This window comes from Glycine max, chromosome 14, assembly GCF_000004515.6.
Source record: "Glycine max cultivar Williams 82 chromosome 14, Glycine_max_v4.0, whole genome shotgun sequence".
NCBI lineage: Eukaryota > Viridiplantae > Streptophyta > Magnoliopsida > Fabales > Fabaceae > Glycine > Glycine max.
The window spans coordinates 2189222-2213858 of record NC_038250.2 but is presented as its reverse complement, the minus strand read 5'-3'; the positions used below and the strand labels follow the sequence as shown (position 1 = coordinate 2213858).

At 32.2% G+C, this 24637-nt stretch overlaps 2 protein-coding genes and 1 non-coding gene across 4 annotated transcripts; 2 read left to right on the top strand and 1 right to left on the bottom strand.

The window, feature by feature from the left end:
• The first annotated feature begins 224 nt into the window (after positions 1-224).
• Positions 225-10961, top strand: LOC100808661 (anaphase-promoting complex subunit 5). The gene is made up of 20 exons (XM_014766931.3): positions 225-695; positions 1287-1449; positions 1623-1744; positions 2165-2414; positions 2646-2823; positions 2928-3006; positions 3102-3187; positions 3673-3799; positions 3963-3995; positions 4188-4436; positions 5825-5902; positions 5999-6261; positions 7604-7663; positions 7798-7865; positions 8175-8280; positions 8369-8510; positions 8993-9091; positions 9379-9643; positions 9906-9973; positions 10543-10961. Exons 1-20 carry the CDS (start codon positions 525-527, stop codon positions 10702-10704), a joined length of 2769 nt encoding a protein of 922 aa, XP_014622417.1. The 5' UTR covers positions 225-524; the 3' UTR covers positions 10705-10961.
• An 807-nt stretch (positions 10962-11768) lies between these two features.
• On the top strand, positions 11769-13884 carry HPPD (4-hydroxyphenylpyruvate dioxygenase). 2 transcript variants are annotated; one of them, NM_001367992.1, is made up of 2 exons: positions 11769-13069; positions 13529-13884. In NM_001367992.1, the coding sequence occupies exons 1-2, from the start codon at positions 11892-11894 to the stop codon at positions 13698-13700; spliced, it is 1350 nt and encodes a 449-aa protein (NP_001354921.1). In that variant the 5' UTR covers positions 11769-11891; the 3' UTR covers positions 13701-13884. The 2 variants fall into 2 exon arrangements, with proteins under 2 accessions (NP_001354921.1, NP_001235148.2); NM_001248219.2 differs by having other exon boundaries at positions 13529-13879.
• Positions 13885-15619: 1735 nt separating this feature from the next.
• Positions 15620-15691, bottom strand: TRNAE-UUC (transfer RNA glutamic acid (anticodon UUC)). Its single transcript has one exon. It is a non-coding gene; the product is annotated as a tRNA-Glu (tRNA).
• Between the last annotated feature and the right edge of the window lie 8946 nt (positions 15692-24637).

Genomic DNA, 24637 nt, shown 5'->3' with positions numbered 1-24637 from the left:
AAAAATCTAGGTTAAAATATATTTTTAATTTCTTATCTTTTTATTAAAATTTGTTTTGGTCGTTTATTTTTAAAAATCTTTTATCTCTCAAATTTAAGTCAATATTATTGTTCCAGCAAATGACGAATGAGTAAAAATATATTTTAGCAAAAAACGTATTTTTTTTATCAAAATCAATTATTTTTCCCACCTTTCTCTTTTTCCTATTTCTTCTCCGTCTTTCATTTTTTTTTCTGTTGTGCCATAATATAGGGAGTGGATGTCTGGGTATCATGTGTACTTTTGAATTTAAATACAGAATATCATTTTTCAGTTGGCGCTTTTTCATTGTGCAAAACAAAAACCAAACCCTAGACAAACGCCCACTTACAGTCTCAAATTCATTGACAGCAATACTGGTCCAAGGCCTGCTCCTTCATCCTTCACTTCACTGATCAGGCATCGAATCGAAGTGAACATCACTGTACTCAAGCTGCACAATCAGCTCAGCATTTTGTCAAACAGAAAGCAGGCGAAGATAACTGATGGGTGGGATATTGAAGCAACCCGGCGCGTTTGCAATCACACCGCACAAAGTATCACTCTGCATACTTCTTAAGATCTACGCTCCACCCGCTCAGATATCGGTCCCCTTCCCTTTCGCTTCCGTTGCTCAGCACAATCGCCTTGGCTTGTTCTTATTAGCCCTCACCAAGGTCACCACTTTTTTTTCTTTCATTCTGGACAAATGAAATTGCATTTCAATCAATTCTACCATTTTGAATTTGAATTTGAATTTAAACTTATCACACTCTGGAAGGAGGAATTTTTGGCTCAGTTGTATCGCAGGCAGCTTGTGCTAAATAGTGCTCGTTTTTTTTTTCTTAGCTTCACGCCTTGTCTGTTTTCTCTTACTGGGTTCTCAGTAAATACTTGTAGCAGAAGAAATTAAGAAGGTAGAATGAATTAAACTTTTCGCATAAGTTAAAATTATTATGCATTGGCTAAGTTATAAAAGCTCTCTCATTTAGCTTCTCCAAAGTCCAAAAGCTAATAATTTTAACTTACACATAAGCTAACCTTAACTTATGGGAGAAGCTTAATTCATCTTACCTTCTTACTTTCTCTTATTGAAGAATCTATTCAAACAGGATCTTAGTTATCTTAGGGCGTAGTGCCAGTGGAATGGGCATGTTATTTTAATTATTTTTTAGCATTCCCATATTCTTTGGGATTTTTTTCTAATTCAGTGTTGGATCACACATTTTCTTCATGCTGTTGTGTTGAAAATGTTGTTAATAATGCAGTCCTGCGATGATATCATGGAGCCAAAATTGGATGAACTCATCCATCAATTGAGAATGATGAGCCAAAACTGGGAGGCTTCCTGGGTTATTGATCAGTTGATGAGCAGACTATCATCTCTGTCATCACCTGATGATTTGTTTAATTTTTTTAGCGATATACGAGGTGAGTTTATCAGCTTTAATATTTGCTAGCCTTTGACCTTTTTTTTATATGTTATGTCTTGTTTGATTCCCTCTTTTATCCTTTTATTTTACTTGCAAGTTGCATCGCTTTTGGTTATTGCTTATAACGATAGATCAAATTTTCATATTTACTGATAGTAAAATGTGGTTCAGGAATACTTGGGGGTCCTGATTCAGGTGCTGTGGAAGATGACCAGGTTATTTTGGACATGAACAGTAACCTGGGGATATTTCTTCGGCGTTGTGTTCTTGCTTTTAACTTGCTATCGTTTGAGGTATGATGTTTTGCACATTCTTAAGATGGTTTAAATTGATCATTGTTTGAATGTTTATATGATCATTATCCATGTCAAAAAAAAATGGGGGAAGGAAGGTGAAGTTGTCTTCTTTGAAGCTCCATAATATTGCTAGGTGCTTCTAAGAAAGTATTGTTGTCTGAAGTAAACTCTAAATGATACCTTTGAATGAGTTTGCATTGATATTACTAAAATTCGTGGAGTGGGGCTCAGCACCTGTTATCCTTTGTTTTCATGATGAGCATGTTGCTAGTAGGAATTTAATATACAATTTTGAGTCTCTGGTTAATTTTTTTTTCTTACTCTTTTCTCATATGCTTAGTTTATATGTGTAATTTTCACTTTTCTTCTTTAGAATCAAATCTTATCCTCCTCATAACCTCTAATTTGGGTGTCCAGGGTGTATCTCATCTCTTGACAAACCTCGGGATCTATTGTAAAGAAGAATTCTCAAATTGTCCTTCCTATGAAGAACACGGTTTAGATGATTCTAGTAGTAATCTGGAGACATATTCAGAATATGAGAATATGGACCTGGAGAACTTTGTCTATGAAAAGGTTTCAGAAGAAATTGAAGCAAGAAAGGAGGCTAGTGAAATTGTTCCATTCCATCTTCATACACACAACACTCTTCTGAGTTTAGTTGATGGTATAAGCATCTAATTTAATTGGGCTGCTCTTTTAGTGTTTTCTGTAGTTTTGAAAGCACTCAAAAAATCTAGACCAGGATATTTAACCAATTTTCCAAATCCCTGTTTTCTGTTTCTACAGTTTATCCTGCACTTCTCTTTTGGGTTTCTCTTTTTATGCCTTGCTTTTGGAAACACTGTTTGACACAATGACAAAACTTCACTGATAATGTTGGAACTCACATGCACAGATATTGATGTGCCTGCTGATTCAGTATCCAAACAGAGTGAGAAAGTTAGAGTAGCTAGTCCATATGGGGACCCTTCAAGTAACATGCTGCGAGATGTTGATCACAGCAGCCCGGTATTTCTGCGGACAAACTGGCAGGTACAAGGGTACTTACAGGAGCAAGCTCATACCATTGAAAAGTAACAACTTGTAAACTTAGAACTTTGCTGATTTTTTTTATAAAAATTAACTGTAACAGTGCATGCAATTATATTAAATTTCAAGTTTTATTCATATATTGCAGGAATGGTAGTGCTGTATCTTTCAATGGGCTTGAAATCATTCTACGGCAACTACAAAAGTTGGCACCTGAACTGCATCGGGTAAGTTTATTAGATTTTTTTAATACCATTCCTTTAATATACTAGATTTTTTCATTAAATTCTTTGCTGAGAGTTTGACTTTCACCTCAATACAGGTTCACTTTTTAAGCTACTTGAATGGTCTTTCTCATGATGATTATATTTCTGCTTTGGAGAATCTTCATTGCTATTTTGATTACAGGTAATTCAGCGGTTATTTCTTTATTCAATCTCTTTGACGGCATTGCCAATGTTTGGGTTCATTTGATGACTAATTACATATAAAGCAAGCAGAAATAATTCATCATTCATTTGTGGCAGTTCATTATCAATGGATATTCATTGCTACCTCAATAAACACAGTTGACTCTCATCCAACAAAATTGTTAACATTGCTAGTCTGTTTGCATGCTACTGAAGGCAACTATTACCTTGCCTGCATTCTACTTTTTTCTAATAACCTTATTCTCTTCATCTTCAATTTGACATTAAAGTTTCCCTACATATGCAATTGTAAACCTTTTCCTTCATCCATAGATTTTGTCTTTTGCTTTGAATTATAGATCTCATAACTATATTTGTCCTGTGCACATACCCTTAAGGGTTGAGTGACTTAATAGCCAATAAAAAGGATAGAGGAACATTATGTTCTGCAACTGAACTGGTCTGTTATTTGTTGGACAAAAGTGCAGGGACTGAAGGATTTGATTATATTCCTTCAGTTAGTGGTAATGGCTTTGGAAGATATGAAATTGGTTTATTATGTTTGGGGATGATGCATTTTCACTTTGGGCATCCAAAGCTGGCTTTAGAGGTAAAAAAATTTAGCATTTTGATTTTGATACGTGCTCAGCATTCTACCTTTTCTAATCCTCAAGGCTTCTATAATTTGTATTATTTTATACTCCACTAGTCATTAAGCTAATATAATACTATACACTTTTTTGGTGTCACTTATATTGGTTTGTTATGTTTAGGTTTTGTCGGAGGCAGTTCGTGTTTCTCAGCAGGTAATCATATAAAAATAAGCTTTATTTATTAAATAAAATTGTGAACATGTATTCACCAATTATTTGCAAAACCTAAGCTGACAAATGTTGCCTGTGCATGCTATGCTACAAGGGGTACATGGCAACATAAATGTTGTTGGCAAATATTTCCAGATGTTGTGCTGTAAAAACTGACAATTTTCATTTGTGCAGCAAAGTAATGATACCTGTCTTGCATATACTTTAGCAGCTATTTCAAACTTGCTGTTTGAAAATGGCATCTCAAGTACAGCTGCGACACTAGGATCGTCATACTCACCTTTTACAAGTATAGGTATTTCGCTCTCTGTTCAGCAACAATTGTTTGTTCTCTTGAGAGGTTCTTTAAAGAGAGCAGAAAGTTTAAAGTTAAAACGGTTGGTGGCTTCCAATCATCTGGCAATGGCCAAATTTGATCTAACGGTAATGAAATTTGCTGACTACTTTAAACTAAACACTCTCTTTATACTGCCAGTACTTTATGAATCCTAAGCAATAATGTAAAATCTTTGTTGTGGCTTTAGCTTCTTAAAATATTCAAGCCTCAAATATATTGACCTGTTAATATAAGAATATAGGAGAGACATGGAATTGTGCAAATTCCAGATAATCAAGTTCATGAGTCACACTGTGGAACATGAGAAAGAGTTATCGTGAGTTGATTAAGATGAGACCTGCATTTGAGAGTGTTTGGGTTTATGCCAGGGAGGTTATGTCTACAGCAGGGTGTGATGTATCTATACTGAAGGAAACAAAAAGATCCTTGCATAGTCATCATTGAGATAGATAGAGTATATGCTAGGATGGCACTAGAAGTCTCATGGAAGGCTTTAGCAGAGGATTGACTTTGAATCCATATTAATGTTAAATGGATTGTAATACAGTTTTGTATGTGGTACTGGACTTTCCTTGATATCTGATTGGTTAGCTATTTAGGATTGAAATTTGATCATGATACATTTACTTCAATCTATCATTAAGTTTGAACCCTAGTACCCTACCAAGCAAGAAATCATTTTTTGGGGTGGGAAAAATGTTGCTGTCCCTGAAAGGATCGGGTCCCTAAATCTGTCATTTGATCTATATCTTAGGTACAAACTCCGTATTTTATTCTCTCAAGTCTCAGCACATGCTACTGTTCTTGTTTCTATTGCTACCATGTTGAATCAGAGCGCTGCTTTGAGCATTTCGGGTTGCAAACAAACAATCACTTTTTTGAGATTGAACATTCCCAAATGTGGGATAAAACATAAAAGGGATATAAGCATAATAGGTTGCACTTTCCATTATTCCATCAGTTTACCTTGGTATTGGATGTAGTTATTGGGCACATTGAATAGCTAGTGCCTTAGTGTATGCTTTATGCAGTACATGACAGACATGGTTGTAGTTGATGAGTTGAGAGAAAGAATGAATTCTAAACTTGAGTCATGGAGAGTAGCTTTGAAATGAAAAGATTTTTGGGTAAGTAGGAGTGACAGAGAGAGACACAATGTGTGAAATACAAGTTCAATGAGACTCAACTTGAGTGAACAATTTCTTGACGATGAAAATTAGGGATCAGATAGATCATACTCGATGTCGCATGGTTTAGGTGTCTTGAAATATGACCGTAATTCTAATAAATTTTAGTACCTCATTTGTTAAAGTTGAATCCATAGCCCATGTATCTTACATATCATCATTATTTTTCTTATATAAGTTATTTCAAGCCCTACCAACTTAAATTAGATTTTAAGTCCTGTTAGTGAGTACTGAAACTTGAAATTTGTCTTATGCCATTTTACATCATGGTAATATCTTGATTGCAGCATGTACAGCGGCCCTTGCTATCATTTGGTCCAAAAACTTCCATGAAGCTCAGTACTTGCCCCGTTAATGTTTGCAAGGTTGTAGAAATCTTTGTGATTATTCTATGGTGACAGTTTCAGAACACAAGAATTAAATTCTGTACTTAATCTATTTTCTTCTTATATGGCTGGCAGGAAATTCGGTTGAGTTCTCATCTTATTAGTGATTTTAGCTATGAGAGTTCTGCAATGACAATTGATGGTGCCTTTAGTACAGCTTGGCTTAGGAATTTACAAAAGCCGACGGGTTCTCTTGTTTTGTGTCAAGAGAATGGATCTGGCAACAGTTCTAATGCTTCCCAATTCATTGCACAACCAACCTCAATTCCTGGATCTGTGTTGCAAGTATTGGGTTTGTCTTATATACTTCGTGCAACTGCATGGGAGTTATATGGAAGGTAAAGTTGCTATTTGTGTTGATATATGTTTATATGAAATTATGAATTAAGGTTACACTAATTATTGTTCTATCTTTTTTTTTGGAAATTGCCAACTAACATGGTATAATTGATTAAAATTTCATTGCTTTAAGGCTAATCTATTAAAAAACTTCGTACCCCATTGCCCAGAGGCTCTTCGCTATGCGAAGGTATGGGGGAGGGATGTTGTACGCAGCCTTACTGAATTTTAATCCATATATCAATGTTCTATTATGTTAAAATCTTGAATGTAGCTGTTATTTATTTGGCACCAACAACTACTCCTTCCCTTTGCAATATAATTATAGGTCGAGACTTATTGGCTGTGTTAGCCATATCAATTGTTGGGAAAGGTGGGAAAGATTATTCATGGGCCAGAATGCTTGAATGTAAAAAATGGAAGTGGGGATGTAAAAATAGGGCCAAAACTTGGAATAAATATATAGTAAAGGAACTAATAAATTGGAAAGATGTTACACACAAGCACACCCTCTGCTAAGAGATGAGATAGTTGGTTTTATTGGAGCATTTATGTATGGGTGAGTACAAGTGTGGTAATGAATGCAAAAGATGAACACTCATGGCCTGAATGAATTTTTGGAAAGACATTATCCTTGCAGTCTCTCTTCTATTGCAACTATTTTCTTAATCTTGGATTGATTTTCAGTCAGATGATTTTCTTTCTCAGTACCCATCAAAAACATTTTAATGGTATTGTGCCATTCTGTGTAGTTCTTCATGTCAAGCTTCTGAGAAGTGACTATTTTTCCTTTTTATGGAACCAAAGTTCAAAAGAGGAAAATTATCCACTTTAATTAAAGACAAAATTAGAGAGAGAGAGATTCATACACATACTTACACACATCTCTGTAATATTATATTCTTAAAATAAATTAGCAGTTATTTCTATTTATAATTCATTAGTAAAAGTAAAACATTTTAGTTGCTATTAAGGTCTTGCTTACCAAACATTCAGAAGCAAATTTTCACCCAATTTTTTCTATTTTAGGGTTTAATCAGGTGAACTATGGTTTTCAAACACAGATAGATAAATCATAAGGGTAGACTAGACACCATCTTGACAAAATTCCTTAAGCCCTGGTTTTGTTTTATTTTTGCGAAAGTTATGGTTATAAATAAAAAGGCAGATTGCATGCTTTGTCTTTGCAGTTTTTACATATTCGTTTTGTTTTAATTATTTTTCATCATTTGGGGTGATTAAAGATATAGTTCTTGTTTCTAATTTTTGTGTTTTTTTTAATATCTTGAAAGTTTGCTGTATGTATTTCACAATCTGATTTTTTTTTCCAATTGTTATTAGCTCACCACTGTCTCGCATAAATGCGCTGGTGCATGCAACTCGCTTTGCTGATGCATCAAGGTAGTTTCTGAGCTGAATATATTACAGAGATCACATTCTAAGCTGCTATTATCACCTTTGTTTATTATGAAAAATAACTGTATCACCACCGTTTTGTTAAATTTTTCTGTTGAATTATCTTTTGGTTTCCCCAGCTCATCAGATGCAGCATTAGCATATGTAAAGCTCATTCAACATTTAGCAGTATCTAAAGGATACAAAGGTCAGATTGGTTGCATAAAATTGAATATTGTATGTGATTGTTTTCACATTTGCATTTGTTTTATCTTGTTTCTGTACTTTTGCTAATAGTTTGTAAGTTGCCAGAGTAACTTTTTATAAAAAAATAATATGATAAATTCAACTTAATGGCAATTATTTGCTGTGCAAATTGCATTTCATTAATACAGAGTTATCTTTTTCTTCATTAAGATTGTTGATAGTGGATAGAAATGTCCACTATCACCCATTCGAGTTCCTTACCTTTTATCCCTCTTATTGTTCTGACTTATTCCTTTTTCTCTGTTTCTAGAGGCCTTTTTCGCCCTTAAAATAGCAGAAGAGAAGTTTCTATCTGTCTCAAAATCTCAAATCTTACTGCTAAAGTTGCAGCTGCTTCATGAGCATGCTTTACATCGGTAAGTTGCCTAGTTCATTTGTTGTATTAAGAATCTTGAATTGTGTTAGCATCTGCAATTTCAGCTCACTTAATTGAGCACCATGTAGTGGACAATTAAAGCTAGCCCAGAAACTGTGTGATGAACTTGGTGTTTTGGCATCACGAGTAACTGGTGTAGATATGGAACTAAAGACAGAAGCAAGCCTTCGCCATGCTCGTACATTGCTTGCAGCAAATCAATTCCGAGAGGTTTTTTTTAGTCTTCTTCTATGTACTAAATATTAAACTATATACAGAAAATCATTCACACACTATTCACAATTTGATTCTTGAATTTATACTGCATATGTTACTATTGTTCTTTTGTTGGAAACATGGGATCATACTCTTTAAATATATTCTGTTTTACCAAGAGTCCTTGTACTATATCATTTGAAAAAAAAGCCTTAGGGTTTGAACAAGGGATCATACCCTTTGAGTATATTCTGTTAAGTGTCCTTGTATTGTATCATTTGGCAAAAGCATAGGATTTGTAGATTTCAAGCATGCTGTATGCAATGCTGTTATTGTTATGTATTAAAGTACAGTATGTGAGGATCTTAGCTTCCTTGCCCCATAAGGAGACAAAAGGGTGAAATCAACCACTGTTACCTAACAGTTGAACAATTAAAAAATTTACTGTTTAAAATCTGTATAGATTGTTTTTAATTTTCATATGATGATTCTTTCAGGCAGCTGCTGTGGCACACTCCCTCTTCTGTATGTGCTACAAATACAATCTTCAAGTTGAGAATGCTTCAGTTCTTCTTTTACTTGCTGAGATTCACAAGGTAAATCTCTGACATACTTGTTAGTTTCATGTGGTGTGGATCAACTATCAAACACTTTTTTGTTTTGATAATAAAAAATATGGATCAAGCCATCTTGAATGAAATTCTTTTTTATTTCATTTTGCTTTATCTGTATGATCATTTTTTTTCTTTTCTTTTTAATGCTTGATCTATGTATCATCCTAAATTACTGGCAATCTACTACATTGTCCCAACCCTAGCTTTCACATTGTTGTGTTCTCTACTTTTTTTTTACTTTAAAGCCTTCTTTCATTTGTTTTTATCAGAAATCAGGCAATGCAGTTCTTGGTCTTCCATATGCTTTAGCAAGCCTCTCATTTTGCCTCTCATTTAACTTGGACCTTCTAAAAGCTTCAGCCACACTTACTCTAGCTGAGTTGTGGCTCTCTCTTGGATCAAGCCATGCAACAAGGGCTCTAAACCTTATCCATGGAGCTTTCCCAATGATTCTTGGTCATGGTGGTTTGGAACTCCGCTCCCGTGCCTTTATTGTTGAAGCAAAATGCTATCTGTGTGATTCAAACTTCAATGGTATGTCACTGTAAATAGTTGATGTTAAACTATGCTCTTCAAATTTGTTGTCTATCTACATATATTTAAACATATGCTGTTTTTGCAAGTATTTCAATACAATAGCCAAATTTCTGATTCTGTAAAAGATAATAATCAAATAGGGGGAAATTAGTTTCCCCACATTTTCATCAATAGTTTTCTGAGGGTGTTGATCCTTTTTCTCTCCCCTTGTTGGGGCTTTAACTGAATCTTACTTGACTGATTTGAATTTCTTTTTCAGTCTTTGAAAATTATGAGATTGTGATAGATTCATTGAGACAAGCATCTGAAGAACTCCAACTTTTGGAGGTAAGCAAACTTTCTGCCTTTTAATCTTTTGTGTAATCCCTTGTGAGAGGAAGAAAAATGAGAGTTCATGTGAATGAATCTGTGTCTTGACTACACAGTGGAGACTCTTATTTATAATTAGAACTGCAAATACAGTAGATAATTGTCATATAATTATACAACTCATAATATCCCTAATTTACAATACTTCTTTTACACAATATATTACATAATTACAAGCTTCCGAACAGTTTTCATTGGTCCTTTTTCATTTGTAAGCCTTTTTGCTGCATCTCTGCTTCCCGCCAAAGTTCACGTGGATACATGATTGCATGCTTGTGATAGATGCTAGAGTTGTGTAAAGCGTAAAATGAAGTAGGGATGACTGTCGCAATGAAAAACCAGTGCAAACCAAAAGCAGAGGCATACATTATATTCGGGCATATAGATACTGGATAAATGTTTATCAAATTGATTTTATGGGGTCTTAATACTTGCAAGATTTATGTTGTGATGGTGAAAGCTCACTAGTCTTAATACACCCAAATCCCCTTCTATTGCTTTTTATTTAAGATTTGATTTTCTTGCAGTTTCATGAACTGGCAGCTGAAGCTTTCTATCTGATGGCCATGGTATATGACAAACTGGGGCAATTAGAAGAAAGGGAAGAAGCTGCAGCTTCATTTCAGAAACATATTTTGGCTCTCCGCAATCCTCAAGATGAGGATGATCCTCTTGTTAGTGTGTTTTGATTGTTCTTTATAGTTTATACCTAATTTTATCTATATAAGCTTATTAAATTAAATTTATGTGCAATAGTGACCCCTGATCTTCTGTAATTATCATTCAATAGCTGTAGTCATTTTGTTTCCAATTGTAACCGTAGCCAAGATGCACGGTGGCATAAACCTTGGAGATATTTTGTTCTCTCTTCCCTTCATAGAGGACAACCTTCATGTAATGGACATACTAACGACAATTAAATTATTTATCATTTTAAAAGATTAAATATTTTTTCTTAAATTATTCCTGTGCTTTAAAATTCTTAACAGAAAATTTAAAATTAGACATTTGTACCATTAGAGAAAAACTGTGGGACTCATTTGTTTATTAGATTATTTCAGCTAGCAACTGACTCTCTTATACATTTCATTTTTACATTCCTTTAATTATGCATTATTAACAGTAGTAGATTGCATCTCTTAAAAAAAAAATTAGATTGCAGTATTGCCTTGGAAATATGGAATTACAATGTCAAAATATTTTAACGAATAACGATGCGTAGCTTAAAGTTCAAGACACAATTTTAACGTTATATAGTGCATCAATGTTTGAAATTTTAGTGTATAAATAACGTATTTTTGATAATAGTTTTTACACAACAATCCTCTTAAATTTTCTTATCTTATTTCATTTAACCGTTCTCTTAAATTGTCTTATCTTTTTTACACACAAATGAATCCCAATAAACATGGTTGGGATTTATTTGAGTTCTTAACTTTAGGAACCAAATATATAATAATTTTTTTTTTTTAAAAAAAAGAAGATAAATATAGAAGAAAAGGATGTGATAAAGGCAAGAGAAGCGTGTGAACAAGAGAGAGACGAATCTAGGTGGATTTGACGTACGTTGAATGAATGTTGAATATAAGTAATAACGCTGAGGCTGTAGGTGTGGGTAATAAAAAAAGAGAGAAGCCGCATCAACATCATCCAATATATGGACGTTAAAAGAGCGTCGTAATCCATTTCCATTTCTCATCTATCTTCACTTCCTCGTCCTCATCCTCATCCACCTATTCTCAACCCAGACGCAATGCCCATGTACACTCCATCACTCTCCGCACCCTCCTCCAATCACATTCAACCAAGTGTCACACTCCCCTTATATATCACAACCACCAAGCTCAATCTCAAGCAGCAGCATCACACCACACCAATGCCAATACCCATGTGCAACGAAATTCAAGCCCAAGCCCAAGCCCAAGCCCAAGCCCAACCTGGGTTTAAGCTCGTCGGTTTCAAAAACTTCGTCCGAACCAATCCTAAGTCGGACCGCTTTCAAGTCAACCGCTTCCACCACATCGAGTTCTGGTGCACCGATGCCACCAACGCCTCTCGCCGATTCTCTTGGGGACTTGGAATGCCTATTGTGGCAAAATCTGATCTCTCCACCGGAAACCAAATCCACGCCTCCTACCTCCTCCGCTCCGGCGACCTCTCCTTCCTCTTCTCCGCTCCTTACTCTCCCTCTCTCTCCGCCGGCTCCTCCGCTGCCTCCTCCGCCTCCATTCCCAGTTTCGACGCCGCCACCTGCCTTGCCTTCGCTGCCAAACACGGCTTCGGCGTCCGCGCCATCGCCTTGGAAGTCGCCGACGCGGAAGCCGCTTTCAGCGCCAGCGTCGCGAAAGGAGCCGAGCCGGCGTCGCCGCCGGTTCTCGTCGACGATCGCACCGGCTTCGCGGAGGTGCGCCTCTACGGCGACGTGGTGCTCCGCTACGTCAGCTACAAGGACGCCGCGCCGCAGGCGCCACACGCAGATCCGTCGCGGTGGTTCCTGCCGGGATTCGAGGCCGCGGCGTCGTCGTCTTCGTTTCCGGAGCTGGACTACGGGATCCGGCGGCTGGACCACGCCGTCGGGAACGTTCCGGAGCTGGCGCCGGCGGTGAGGTACCTGAAAGGCTTCAGCGGATTCCACGAGTTCGCGGAGTTCACCGCGGAGGACGTGGGAACGAGCGAGAGCGGGTTGAACTCGGTGGTTCTGGCGAACAACTCGGAGACGGTGTTGCTGCCGCTGAACGAGCCGGTTTACGGAACGAAGAGGAAGAGCCAGATTGAGACGTATTTGGAACACAACGAAGGTGCTGGTGTGCAGCACCTTGCGCTTGTTACTCACGACATCTTCACCACACTGAGAGAGATGAGAAAGCGAAGTTTCCTTGGTGGATTTGAGTTCATGCCTTCTCCTCCTCCCACCTATTACGCCAACCTCCACAACCGTGCCGCTGATGTGTTGACCGTTGACCAGATTAAGCAGTGTGAGGAGCTTGGGATTCTTGTTGACAGAGATGATCAGGGCACTCTGCTTCAGATTTTCACCAAGCCTGTTGGGGACAGGTTCTTCATTTTCTGCTTCTTTTTTTTTTGTTTTTTTAATCCCTGCTAAACAACTTTATTATAACTCTCACATTCTATTAGCCTAGCCTTGATGACTTTTAATTTACGTTAAACTGTGCTTTTTATTCTCCTACTTTGTTAGTTTTTTTTTTTATATAAAATTTTAATTTTTCAATTATAACTTTCAATAATTAACAAATGATGTACAGTATAGTGTTATGTCAGAATGGATGTACTTGATGTAGCAGTTCATCAGAGTGTTTCCCTCTACAAATTGTACTTTTGTCCCTTTCCTGACATAAAGTTTACGACATTGAAAAAATTGATAGATAAAAGTGCAATTTATTTATCTTCCGCTTTGAACTGATTGAAAGTGGTAAAAGTTAGATTAACAATTTGACAGTGTTTGTGTGTTGGAGGGTGGTGATTAGTTAAATGTGTTTTGTGTTGAATTGACAGGCCAACGATATTCATAGAGATAATTCAGAGGATCGGGTGCATGGTGGAGGATGAGGAAGGGAAGGTGTACCAGAAGGGTGCATGTGGGGGTTTTGGGAAAGGCAATTTTTCTGAGCTTTTCAAATCCATTGAAGAATATGAGAAGACTTTGGAAGCTAAAAGAACCGCGTAAGCACATTGGAAGAACACAAATACTCCTTTGTTGAAATGATTAATGAGGAATCAATGTGGCATAGGGTGTTTATACTCTATAATACATAGAATTACAATGATAGTGTCCTCCCTTGTATGAAAATGAAATCACAGAAACTTTTATGGATAGTATTTTTCTATTAAATACTTTGAGAGATTACTTGATTTGTTTCCTCTGACGGATACGAGGCGTCCCCAAGTACAACTTTATCTGCCTCTCTGCTTGTGAAGTGCACTTTGGGGGATTCCATGAGTAACTCATCTTGAATCTCCCTGTTCCACAGCATCCCACTTTTTGCAACATCATATCAGATAACAGCATAATAATATGAAGAGGATGAACTTTTTTGAGTGTATGAGTGAAAGGAAAAGATACAGAGAAAGAAAATGACAGATGTAATAAATAATATAATGGAAAATAAAAAGAAATAAAAAAATGAAAATGATAATGAGTATATGATGATTATAACTAGTAATAATAGGTCGGTTTCATGCTATTTAACATAATTTTTTAGGGAAAAAAAAAAGTAAGTTCTATTCAATAATTGCTATCCACATGATGTTGCGTAAGATACGCACCAAACTGAAGTTTAATACATTTAATTGCATCAACCAACAATCCTAACTAAACTTTCTAGATGTAGTGATTTTTATGATATCACAAGTTTTCCTGACAGAGAAATGATAAGGAATATGGTTTTGAACCTTGCATAGTTCAAATGTTTTTTTGTAGTGAATCCAATTTCTCATCCAAAGGAAGACGCACAGAAACTAAATATATAACAATGATCCAATGAAACTCAATTTTCAACTGAATTACGTGCCACAATATTTGTTCCTTCACACAACAATGGAAGTGTAAAATAATATGGTGCTCTCCAAAAGCAAGACACCTAAGATCACAAAATTCCTAAAAGTGTGTTTGGATGGAAAAATTTTAAATTTTAAGAATTTTAAATATTTTAATTGAAATTCTTTTATTTTAAAAATTTTATGTTTGGATAAAAAAATTAAAATTATGAGGATGAAAAAAATGAATGAAAAAAAAAATGATTGGTGTGCTAGTTATACGTGTTCATCTATGCTCACACCCGATCAATATTTTAAGAGCTATGTTTCTTGACGAAGACGGTAAGAAGAGAATTTTAATTTTTCACCTTTTACAATAATATGTGCTCTCCAAAAGCAAGACACCCTAAGATCACAAAATTCCTAAAAGTGTGTTTGGATGGAGAAATTTAAAATTTTGAGAGATTTTAAATTTTAAGAATTTCAAATATTTCAATTGAAATTCTTTTATTTTCAAAAGTTTGTGTCTGAATAAAAAAATTAAAATTATGAGGATGAAAAAAATGAATAAAAAAAAATATGATTAGTGTGCTAGTTATATGTGTTCTTCTATGTTCATACCCGGTCGATATTTTAGGAACTATGTTCTTGAAGAAGAAATTTTAATTTCTCACCTTTTAGAAAGGAATTGAAATTCTAAATTTTTAATTATTTAAAATTCTTCATAAAAAACATCCAAACAATAAATTTTAAATTACAAAAATTCAAAAAAGATCTCATACAATATATAAAACTGGATCCAAGTGAGTAGGAAGTACAGTGTTTAGACCAAAAGTCTTTAGATATGTAATGAGAAGCAATACAATACAACCGTCAGAAGTTTCGCTTGTTAATGGTACGTTGGAATGCTGTTTACCTGAATCCACTCAGAAGTAGTAGTCTTCACATTAATTTTAGCTAGTCTTGGTGCTACCAACAAGATTGCAGAGAGCTTCTGGTAAATATGCTATTAATGGGATAAGTAGTCATGACTATGACTCATGATATATATCACAGAAAAAGTTAAAACATTTTTACAAAACAAATAAAGTAAATAATTTAAAATAACTTTTCCGTTGCCGGGAATCGAACCCGGGTCTCCTGGGTGAAAGCCAGATATCCTAACCGCTGGACGACAACGGATTTCTTCATAAGTAGGTGAACAAAATCCTAAATATTTGTTATACATCATAAGCTAGTAATTTTCATTAATGTGACTACGACAGTGCAGCAGTATTTGCATATACTTAACGTTTTTAACTCACCCTTAGCATACTGGAAGCGATTATGCCAGTAACATATAAAAAGTATTTGGCACAATTTATCGTGTCTATTTATTTTTCTTTTTCATCTTTTCCTTTTATTATTTTTTTTCTTTTATGATTTCAATTATTGAAATTCTCTCATAAATATAAAATTTTAATCAGACATGTTTTGTAATTTACCCAAAAATAAAATTTTTACTTGCAGTACTGATATGTCAATTTGTTGTCATATTAGCACCTTACGAAACTAATTTAACAATGAAGACTTAAAATGTTGATATTGAATTTAATTAATTAATAAAACAGTTAAACATTTTTGTAGACTAATATAAGTGTATATTTAAATTAATGAAAAATATTATCAAAATTAAATCACCTTAATAATAAATTGTTTATGTTATCTATCCAAAAAAAATTAATTAATCATGATAATATATAATAACAGATTGTTGTTTACTAGACTTATTGTCCATAAGGATATCCTTTAAATAGGATGTGGATTGGAATAGAATGTCATAAGAAACTATGTACTACACATTTGCAACGAATGCAAAATTATTATAGCTATCATATGCAATAAACGTGACATCTTGGTACTGATTCAATTTGAATCTTGATCTGGTTTCCCCTTTTTGATCTGTTTTTTCAGGAGCTTTCACATTAATGGCTTTCAAAACTTCAACATTGATTTTTGTGCCCCTCAGACACATTTTTACCCTTTTTAACTACCATCCATGGACCGTATAATTAATCCCGCCTTATCTTGAACAAATTGATTAGCCACAATTTACGACTCATTAATTTGTTTAGGGCTTACATCAGCATGATTTTCCTTTTCTCCACCTTTCATTACTTTCATGGTAGCTTCCTGCTGGTGATTATGTGTTGGGACATTTAATTGTTGTTTGCTCAATCCCTAATGTTGCTTCACTACATTGTGAGCCCACTTCCATCCCCCAAACTGTTAGAAAATAATTTTTTTTTCATTATATCTTTTTTCTTTTCAATAGATGTAACTTAGATTTGTAACAAGATTTTAGACGAAAAGAAAATAATATATTTATCTGATTCATTTTCTAGAAAATTCTCTTTCAAAACACTATTATACATGCATTTAATATATATTTCTCTCTTTTAATCCCTATAATCTTCTTACCATTTGAAAAATTGAAAAAATAGTATATAAGCAATATTTTTAATTACTTTTAATAAAGGTAATAGAATATATTTTCTTAAGAATGGATTGGGTTGTTTATGATCGTACTTGCCATAATCAAAATATATTGAGTGAAGTCCTTCGTATTTCAATTTTAGAATCTAACCCAAGACATTGATTCACGATATATACTAGCTTTCTTCCTAGGTCAATTTCAACATAGATTCTGGCAAAATCTCCCTCTGGAGTGTATAAAGTTAGCATATCGATTTTTAAAATGGTTCCCAGCTTTGGACCTGCTTACCATAAGAACTTCTCTCATATAATTCAATGGAAAGACCCAGAATGTAGATATAAACATCAATCTTGTAGTATGCTAAATATGATATAACCATTAGAGGGGTCACTTGTTTTAAGGAACATTTGTCATGTAATATGTAAATGGGTATCTCTTATGCCCTTTTTGGTTATATAAAAGTAATTTTTCATGCTGATCAAAAAAAAAATCCATGGTCCTTCAAAATATAGGGCATGCCATTAATCCTTCTTTACCGAGAACTAATTAAACTAGGTAGTAATAGTCTTGCGACATATTGATAATGCGTATAGTTCCCATTATAGATTGTTCCTTGTGTAGCTTGTGTTCAATCATAATTAAAACTATCTTTCTTCCCAACACATCAGCAACAATATGAGAGTTCTTCCGGGGGTCACACCATTATTCAAATTCCTTCGAGATAGGAGTTATTGGACATAGTTATAGCTTTGTAGCATCATTATTATTGTCATACTCCTAATTACCTTGTAACATCTATCCTGAGTGTTACGTTCCATTTCATCTACAAAGCTCTGGAAGTTTGTCACAATCTCTTTTTCAGCCTCTAACAAGGTATCCAAATAGGACTTTGGAACCTTATCTTTCTACATATTTTCTTTGTCTCTGGCCTCAGTAATAACCTCATCTATCGTAATCGAACCTGCCATAGTCTTAACCTTTTTGGTATTACAGTTAAAAGAGTCTTCCTCTTCTTCCTTAGAACTCTTAGCTGGAGCCCTAGCAGAGCTCTTCACCTCCCTCACAGTCTTATGCCTATCCTTTATAGTTGTATAGATGCTTTCTTGGCTTTCTTCTTATTTTTAAATGTTTTTATATAGCCACATTCATGGCCTAATTAAGAAGAAAAAAAAAATCATTCTAACCATTAGATCATAACCGCACTTTGCAGTTGCTTTTCAACTATATAGGTAAATTTTATTTAGTTTTAGAATATATAATTTTGAAATTTATTAATATAAAAGTATATGTGTAAAAATTTGTTGGCATTTGACCCTTCCCTTAGATGTTATTGAATTTGTCCATGACCGATCTTGGTTTACTCGTTTTATCTAGGGAGAAATTTTCCTAATATAGTATTAAAAGACTAAGTAGAACTCAGTTTTTTATTTATCTGAAATGTTTACAAAGCACTATTGAATTCAGGCATGACAATGGATGAGAATCGAGTTTTTGCTATATAGAATTTGTGGTCTCCTTAGGAGAATCAGGTCACCCGATTTGCCGTCTTTTGTTATTATTATTATTATTATTATTATAGGTTGAGCGTAGACTTACTCCTGCAACTGCAAGGCGTGGTCACTTCCTTTTTGAAAGCTTTGTTAGTATATAATCTTAACTCTTGTACACCTTTAGCTTAGTTGGAGAATAACTCTTTCATCTGTAAAACAATTAATTAAGCATAAATGCTAAAATTCTAAGGGTTGCTTTGAATTAATTCAATAATATTAGTAGTGACAATTTTTTCATTTGTTAGTATATATCTTAACTCTTGTATACCTTTGGCGTAGTAGAATGCACTATTTTAGTTAGTAGTGACAATTTTTCCATTTTACAGTACAAGTATTTTTCTTCTTGATTTTAAAAAAATTAAATCTTCTTAAATAATTAAGAGTTAATTAGCCCCGCCCAAATCAAATAAAAGACCGAAAAGAAAGCATAAAGAGGTTACTTTTCTGCGCGCCGGCATGCATGCTACCCCATATGTGCATGGTTCGGAAGTTGATATATAAATTAAATTATTGCCATGGCAAATCAATTTGAGAGAGTATATATCTGTCAATATCTTAGTGATTGTGACAAGGACCACGAAATACCCTTATGTTTTGATCAGAGAAGTATGACTTCATATTAAAATAATTGATAGATTACAAAACAAACCTAACCTTGTTTGATTTAAAGTCCAAGCTGGTGTATGCATGTTTCAAGCTATATTAATATTGTATTATAAGAGTTGATATTTTCAGAAATACTATAACAATTTTTTTTTTACTAAATTCAAAAGTATGTTTGATTGAATTTTAATATTTTTTAAAATGTTTAAATTCAAAATAATGAAAATAAAATATAATAATAGAAATATAAAGTATAATTAGACTCGAAAATAAAAATAAAAATTTTCTGAACATATACTCTTATGATATAAATTTTCCATATCTTATTATAGGAATAAAAAAAAAAGATGTTATTACTTATCTGAAAACATAAATAATATTTAAGAATACTTTAAAAAAATATAATTAACAAACATGAAAGTATTACACATCTAAATTCATATGCATAAGAATAAATTTTTAAACCTTAGTAAGTTCATTTCTTGCATTAACAAACTCAATACATTATCGATATGATTAAAATAAAATTACACTCTAATTATTTAAGCAAATATTTTATATTAAAGTACAGTGGACTGAAAAAACATTGAGTAAAAGAAGATTCTATTAAAAATATCTAGTTAGATTTCACGATAAAAATTGATTAACAAAATGTTGATACTTCACAATTAATAATCCTTCGTCACTCTGTACTTTCTGTATATGTACTTGATGAAAATTAAATAGCGTCACTCAAGCATGCCACTTGGCAGATATATTAATTAATATTAATTGGTCACGAATTGCCAATTGCATGCCACTAGGACTTACTTAGGTTAATTAATCTCATCCAACCGGTGAAGAGCCCTATATAAATACATAGTACGTCTTCTGTAAGAGAAAGCAATAGGAGGGAAGATCGAAATGGAAGAAGGTCGCAAAGGGTATGTTCCAGTGCTAGTGGGCAAAGGGGGACACAACATGGAGAAGATTTGGGTATCCATCAAAGCGATTCAGCATCCAACCATTGTTGAGTTGCTGGATCAGTCTGCAGATGAGTTGGGATACCAGCAAGGACTCCTCAGAATCATATATGATGTTGACAACTTCAAAGCCATTGTTGACAAGGCTTCCAAGAATTGTATCTAGCAAATTACATGCATGATGTCTTGTATTTCATTTTCTGTTAATTAGGACCCATTTTCTGTTAATCAATTATTACTTGGTCGCTGTGCATTCTTCTTTCTTTTTAATTATAGTGGAAAACTAAACACCAGATGTTATTTTTTTCTCATTTTCTCCCAATTATTTTTTCTTGCTAATAACATCTCCCCAGAAATCTGACTATTTTTAATGATTTTTTTTCTAATTATATCTTTTTTCATTCAAAGACTCAACATAAGATTTTACTCAAAGATACAAATCTAATTCTACTCGAATTATAATAATGCTAGAAAAGATTATGTTTATTTGAAGTATATTTTTTAATTAATTGATGATGTTAAAACTTGTCTACCAATTTTTCTAGATATATTTATATATAGGTAAACTATACTTGAGAACAAGTAATAAAGTATTTAATGTTATAATATGAGAAAGGATTAAGTTAATGTAAGAGTAATTTTAAAAGAAATATTTTTCGTACCTTTTATTTTCTTTTAATGAAATGATGATTCTTTCAAGTAATATATATATATATATATATATATATATATATATATATATATATATATATATATTAAATATGATATATAATTAATTAAATTTAACTTTATTCAAAGCAAAATATTTATTAGATTTAATAAATACAATATATATTTATTAAATGTATCCTTTTCATATAATTTATATAAGTTTGGTTGACCAGTCTGTTTGAGGTTTTGGTTAAAGAGTTAAAAAGAAAAAATATTTAATATGAAAAATATAAAAGAGAGTAAAAATAATCATGAACAATATGATTTTTTATTTCCTAATAAAAATATTTTCACTTTAAATTCTTTAACTAATGTTTTAAGATAATTGGTTAATATTTTTCAATTTATACATATTAAAAAGTATTATTAAATAAAAAGTGGACGGTTTTTTATACATTTATTGTTGCATTTAATAAATACAATGAATTTACATATTATTTTATAACAGTAATTAATATATGTTCATAAATATAAGACTTTTAATGAGATTCAAACGTACATCCAATTGTGTTTTAGAAACAGTACATTAACAACTTATATCATAGGTGTATTTTAAGTTGTAATTTGCTAAAGTGTTACTTCTCACATGAAAAAGGTGTATTTCAAGGATTTGTTGACATAAACCCATCTGTTTTGTAGGAGTACTCTAGCAAAGTTCATATTGGGTGTATTTTAAGGTGATCATATTATAACTTGTTAATGTTTTCATTTAAAAAAAATAGTAGGGGTACGGTTGTTAAATTTATATACATAAATTCGTTTGATTTATTAAAAGGTATGGTAGTAGATAAGATAAATATAAATGTTTCACGTTTCATTTTAAAAATAGACCATGGGATAATACAAATCGAGTGAAAATGAAAATGACAAAAACTATTTTTTTTTATAAACCATGTGATAATATTTTATTTTAAGTATAAATTAAATAATTAAAAGATAAAAAAAACCTATTTGACTTCTCATTTAATAATTATATTTTTTCTTTTTTATCTCTTCTCTCATGGTTACCATGTCGTCACTATCATCATCGTCATTACCATTTATATTATTGTCATCAAATTATCGCATTAATTAACATCGTCATCATTGTTGTCCATATTATGGTCATCTTTATTGTTTATATCACCTTCATGGTTGTGCATTTATTTTCACCATCTCCATTGTCATTGCGTTTACTACTATTATTATTGTTGTCATGAATGTTGTCATCACCTTTTTGTTACTATCACTCCACCATACTTTTGTTGTATTAATATAATTAATATGAAATATATTGAAACAATTAATATTAATAAAGATATTACTTTGCTTGTTAAAATAAAAAAAAAGTATTAATACCTAAATAGTACAATATTAACAAAGTACTTAATATTATTAATATAGTATTTTCATAAATATATAAATAATATTTATTTAATTATAATCCTTAATGAATTTTAATAATATTATTGAATATTATATTTATCAAATATAATAGATTTATTGAACTAAATACTTATCATAGATGTTTATAAAACATGTGATTTTTCATACCAATCAAGGTATTATATATATATATATATATATATATATATATATATATATATATATATATTAAACAACATTTATTTATTATAGAATTCAATACTTGTATATCAGAATTTATTATTAAAATATACATTAAAAATCATTATTTCTATTATGTTCGAGAAAATTATATTTAAAAATGCTAACTTTTCATCATTATTGTTCATAAAACATATTTTAAGATAATCAAAATAAAAAAAAAGTAAAACATCAATACAAATATTAATATATTATTTAATATTATAAATATAATATTTTATAAATATACAAGGACGAACTTCAATGCCAGAGGCTTCTCATCACTTTGTGAAGGTATGAATTTTTTTATATATAAAAATTAAAGATAAATATATAATAAGAAATTTATAATAATTTATACATCTTATTTAATCCCCTGGATTAGAATCTCTTAATAGGTGCATGAAGAATAATTGTACACAATCTTCCTTTGCCTATACAACGAGTTTGTTTCCAAAATCAATTCCATGACATTAGTCACCATAATGCAACTTTTCATATATAACATTAAGAGCATATTTGAGAAAGATTATTTTTCAAGATTTTAATTATTTTTGTGGTAAAAAAGCTGTTTGGAACAATAGCTTAAAAATGTAAAAAAAAAATTAAAAAAAAACTATTTTTATGAATCTGAAATTTTTCAGCTTATAATTATTTCTCAACAGATTTTTTTCCCTTAGCTATTTTCATACTTTTTTACTGCGTAAAATTGGATTTGTTGTTGCATTCTAACAAATTTAGTTATCTTAAAATCAATTGATTATTAAAATAATTTAACTTTTTAGCCATCCCAAACACACCCTAGATATTCTATTTAATTAATATAATTATACAATTAATTTTAATAATAATATTAATATTATTATTATGAATATAATATATTAATTGCATTAAATTTTTATAAAATATGTTTATTAAACATGTGGCTTTTCATATTGGTCAATGTATTTTTAAAATAAATTATTAAATACAAATTAATTATTATAGAATTTAATACCAATATATAATGAAATATACTTTGAAAAATTATTATTGTTATATAATATTTTTTTTAAATATACTTTTTAAAACATATTTTGAAATAATATAATTTAATAAATTATAATTTATTAGTGCTGTTAGAGGTGTTGTTCCAAACTAATTGGGCAAGTTAATGTCGGTGGACAACCGGTGAAACTGCCATATTTAGCTTGCAAAGTTGCAATGGCTTGAGAAAAGAATATTAGTTGTCGAGAAACATTATTAATTACTTACGAAAGCAACATTCTTATTACAGTCTGTTAACATCTAGTTTTTCAATATCAAAACATCACCATTTTATATTTCTTGCCTTCAGGAAAATGTTCTGATAGCCGGGAAGCGTTTTGAGCAAAGAATATCATAAGATTTTAGTTGTGCACATGCATTCCATATGATATTATTCATTTAGGTAAAATGTTTATTATATTTTCATTTCAGTTACCCAGGCCATATTTTTTATTTCATTTTTATTTTTTTTCCTAATGAAATGCATTATTAAAAGGGGAACTACAAGCTAATATATATTATTGGTAGATGTGAATTGTATTAGTTTTCCTTAGCCATATTTACCAGTAATGTATTATTAACAATAAAAGTAGGAGCTACAAAAATAAATACAAAACAGACAATTACTGTTTAGTCCAGCCTCAGCTAAACCATTCGTAACTTTTTTTTTTTAAGATCATATGCGACTTGATTAGCCTCTTGCAACACATGCAGCCAAATAATCCGAGCACTATGATGATGACATTATGAATGGCTTGCACCAAATTAACCCGTCATATATTTATTCATATTTGTTTCAAAGTTTCAATTAAAATTAGGATATTTCTAGACATCACATGTATTCATTTGCCTTCAAAAAGTCAATATCAAAACTCACAAGTAGAATCCAAAATAGAGGATTTGGTTCTAAATCTTAATTAGATATTCATTTAGAATAAAAAAGGAAACATCTGACCAGTTAACACATATCCGAAATAAAATTCACTGACCAATATTTGATTCAAATTCGTTATCTATAACTTTAGGGCATTTTAATTATTTAATATAGATATGTCATATATATTCCTTTTTAATGTGGCATGGCTATTAAAAATTTTGAGCAGCACATTAATCTCCGAGAGAAGGTGATGGCACAGAAAGGAGAAAATTCTATTGGTTAAGTTAGGGAAAACTGACCAAACAGAAGAAGATTGAGCGCCTTGGTTTTAGAGCCTAT